Source organism: Apium graveolens, chromosome 4 (assembly GCF_009905375.1).
Source record: "Apium graveolens cultivar Ventura chromosome 4, ASM990537v1, whole genome shotgun sequence".
Classification (NCBI taxonomy): domain Eukaryota; kingdom Viridiplantae; phylum Streptophyta; class Magnoliopsida; order Apiales; family Apiaceae; genus Apium; species Apium graveolens.
In genome coordinates this window covers 67,108,710-67,112,436 of record NC_133650.1, presented here as the reverse complement: position 1 = coordinate 67,112,436, position 3,727 = coordinate 67,108,710, and the positions used below count along the sequence as shown (strand labels likewise).

The 3,727-nt window shown below is 35.7% G+C and overlaps 1 protein-coding gene across 2 annotated transcripts; it reads left to right on the top strand.

Annotated features, from left to right (window-relative positions):
• Positions 1–279: 279 nt before the first annotated feature.
• On the top strand, positions 280–3,454 carry LOC141718032 (uncharacterized). 2 transcript variants are annotated; one of them, XM_074520365.1, is made up of 3 exons: positions 303–1,198; positions 2,753–2,974; positions 3,073–3,454. In XM_074520365.1, exons 1-3 carry the CDS (start codon positions 518–520, stop codon positions 3,094–3,096), a joined length of 927 nt encoding a protein of 308 aa, XP_074376466.1. In that variant the 5' UTR covers positions 303–517; the 3' UTR covers positions 3,097–3,454. The 2 variants fall into 2 exon arrangements, with proteins under 2 accessions (XP_074376467.1, XP_074376466.1); XM_074520366.1 differs by lacking the exons at positions 2,753–2,974; positions 3,073–3,454 and adding an exon at positions 2,529–2,746 and having other exon boundaries at positions 280–1,198.
• The last annotated feature ends 273 nt before the right edge of the window (positions 3,455–3,727 follow it).

The following is a 3,727-nucleotide window of genomic DNA, read 5'->3' as shown; positions in this document are numbered from 1 at the left end:
TTTTTTTCCAAAAGCATGTGGGACATGTTTTTTCCAACAGCAACATTTAGACAAAAACGATTTTTCAGACAATAGTTTTTAGAATTTACCAAACACTTGTCTGACAGTTTTTCAGTAAAAAACTGCTATAATTGTCTGTAACAGCAATAACAAACGGGGCATTAATTGTACTAGTCATTGATATATTTTTCAAAACTATATAATATAAAATCGCATATGGTGGATTGAATTAAGTCACATGACAAAGATGAGCACTATAAATAATTTCTACATCTCCGATTAATTTCCACAAACCAGAACACTCCAATCCAAAACCCAAAACGAAATCTTATACCATCCAATCTCATCTCTCCACCTGTCGATAAGGCTATATATCATATATCCCCCTCCTCTCTCATCTCAAAAAAGTTGAAAGATACTGTATCACTTTTTCCTTGACGTTGTACATCCCGTGCATATACACACACCTACACCCAAAACAACGAAACACATTACAACCTCTACATACACAAACAAAATGCGCAAGAACAAGAAACAAACCACCACTTCTCCTGGTGTCACACTTAGTGTCATACTTGGTAACATAAAAGCAGCTCGTAAGTTAAGATCAAAGACAAGAAAACCTAAGTACTTGTCTCTCAAGCTAGAACTCTCGCCGGAAAACACTCCCGACATGCCCACAACCGGAAATAATGATCGGAGACATCAGCTAGACTTGTTCCCTCTCCACCCAGAAAACCTAGTTGATGAAAAAGACAATCAGGAAGACAACGACGTGGCTTATTATTTCTCATCAGTAGATAACGGTGGGGCCGCCACGCTGACCGGACTGTTGGGTGCCAACACTTCGTGTTCAGGTTGTGATGGGGAGACTTTGTCGCCAGAGAGTCTAACGTACGCAGCTTATGGAGGACAGGACAGCGAGGAAGTTGAACAACTTGTAAGGACAGCTATGAGGAAACAAAGTAGGGATCAGGAAAGTAGTGAGGAGAAGTGGGTGAGTTGTTGTAGTGAAACTGAACCTAATGTTGTTGTTGGTGTTGGGATTAGTGACAAGAAGAGATTGGCTTTGAAACTTGATTATCAAGAGATTATGGATGCTTGGTCTGATAAGGGCCCACTTATTGTTAATCTCGAATCATCGCAAGTTGTGCCTGATCTTCTTGACGATGATCTCTTTGCTCATCCTTCTATCAATGTGAGTCCTTTATCCATACCCCTCCTCGATATGTGTGATTGTTGTTACAATTATTTTTGCAAGTACACTATTATTTATGTAATTTTGTCGGTGTGAGTATTATGTTTTACGATGTACTATCCCGAACCATACTATCAAATTTAACACTGCTTATCAGTGAAATATCAAATTTACCATCCGATTAATTTGATATTTAAAATTGACTATTTTTTACACAAAATTGCTAATTTCGATGATAAATTTGATATGTCACTAACTTATAGCTGACTTTAATAGTGATCATTTTTAGACTGGGCAACTTGTTAGTGACTGTTGAGACCCCAAATTTGTCGATGATAGGTATATAGTGCTCAACTTGATAATTAATTCATTAATTAAATGATGAATTCGCACCATGCGAAATGGTTAAAAAATCCTAATACTATTAAAGTCGGACTTGTGATGTAAGTCGACAATATATAATTTGGACCTATAATAGCATGTAACCGATTACATTATACATATTTATTCAATATGATGCTAAAAAAGATGAATTTAGAATAAGCCGACATTAGTTAGCAGTAAGTAATTTGGATCAAGTAACATAATTTAATCGATTAGATTGTGAATTCCGTGCAACCAAGCATAATTCTACATATATCTGAAAAAGTATTAAACTATAGAATCAGTTAAATGAAGATTATTGAACAAATAAGGAATTGAACCAATGGTACATTGTGATTTAGCAAAAAAAAGGCAGATTGTGAATCTTGTGAAATGTTTGTGTTTGAGCAGCAAGGGGAGGTTTCACCCTAAAAGGAAATGGGGAATGGGAAGAAATAAAATGAAAGATAAATTATTGTTCTGAACTTCTGATCATATATCTGGACCTGTCTACATTGTACAGAGGAATGGACTGTAGGGTTTATATGTAGAATTAATAAAGAAATTATTGGAAAATAAGCATTTAGCCATTGATTGTTTAGTTTGGATTTTAGTGTAAACTATTGGAATGGGTAGGCTCCATATGAACTTTTATCAGTTTCACAGGGGGGGGGACCTTTCATCACATAAAGTCTTTACCTAGAAGTCCTTTTTTTTGTGCAGTTGGCAGCTCATGTTTGCCATGAATTCTGTAGGTCGCACTAGTACTGAATATAACTTATTGATATTTAGATGTGATTTCTAGAGTATTCTTCCAGGATTCTTTATAAGATAAAAATGGAGATAAGAAACATTTTACTTTACTCGAATTCCATCAGTTAATCAGGCACTGTAAATTCTGTTCTCTTTTTTCTCTTTCGATTTTCTTTACTGTCGGGTAACTATTCCACATTTCCACCAATGCAAGATACAAATCAGAGACAGCATCAACCCCTGCAACAATCCTGGGATCTTACCGACCTTACCATTGCTCGGGTTTTATGGCATGGCTTATTTACGTAGAAACTATTTTTTTGATATCAGGGATGCATCGATTATGTGCTTGACATTGGTGGACTTTATAATTGCATTTCTTTGTAGTACAATGTTGAATGCGTTGGTGGAAAATTAAGTTAAAATTTAAATATGCAGGGGTGGGGTAGTAGCGGAGCGCTATGGAGTGTTCCTGAAATGAGTGGAAGTGCTAGCAATGGCTGCATTAAGGTAGAGGAAGTTCACGGTGAAGATTGGAAGATAGGGAGAAGAGAAGCCAGTGTACTTAGATACCGAGAGAAGAGACAGAACAGACTATTTTCCAAAAAGATACGCTATGAAGTTCGTAAGCTTAATGCTGAGAAGCGCCCTCGGATAAAGGTAATAACCACAATTTTAATATCTCGAGTTCTAAAATTATCAAGACATTAATCCAGCCGGTGTAATGCTGTTTATAAAACCGGTTTTAACTTTTGCAGGGGCGATTTGTGAAGAGGATTTGAGAAATAGAAATATTAAGACATAAATATAGAGAGTATGTTTTGTGTTGCCTTGTGGTTCTGTATTGTGACATTGCAAAGTCTGTGATGTGATGAATGAGCATCAATGGTTGTTCACCCAAACAAGTGATGTATAGGTGAAAGGGCTAAAAGCAACGTTTATAATTGAAATATGAGAGGCAAGATCATGATACTAGCAATGTATTATGTTTGATTAAACTGTAGATGCTCCTTTATGTGAAATTGTTACAAGAAAAAATGTACTGTAATAATAATTGGATTGTAAGTTTAGTCAAAAAACAGGCAAACAAAACAACCCATGAATTCTTCAAATAATGCATGCATTCATACTTCTTCGGTATGGCAGTGAATATAGGTCCAAGAGAGAGACAGAGATATGTCACATGATTTCTACATAGTTCTGGAAGATCATTGAGTTTTGTTAAATATATAAGAGCAACACCCCATTTACCCATCTAAGTCAAGTTGAGATTGAGAAGACTGAAATTAAAAATATCTCCTACTGTCCAACAGCTTCTATTCCCTCCCTAATATTAGCACTTCCAAAGCTATTTCTTTACTCAAAATATAAATAAAAAATTGAACTCTTAACAGTGCTTTTTAAAAATCTTAG

Coding starts and splice junctions, on each gene's coding strand:
- LOC141718032 (XM_074520365.1), top strand. CDS start 518: ATGCGCAAGAACAAGAAACAAACCACCACTTCTCCTGGTGTCACACTT. Junction 1,199..2,752: donor TTGCTCATCCTTCTATCAAT/GTGAGTCCTTTA, acceptor TTAAATATGCAG/GGGTGGGGTAGTAGCGGAGC. Junction 2,975..3,072: donor AGAAGCGCCCTCGGATAAAG/GTAATAACCACA, acceptor TAACTTTTGCAG/GGGCGATTTGTGAAGAGGAT.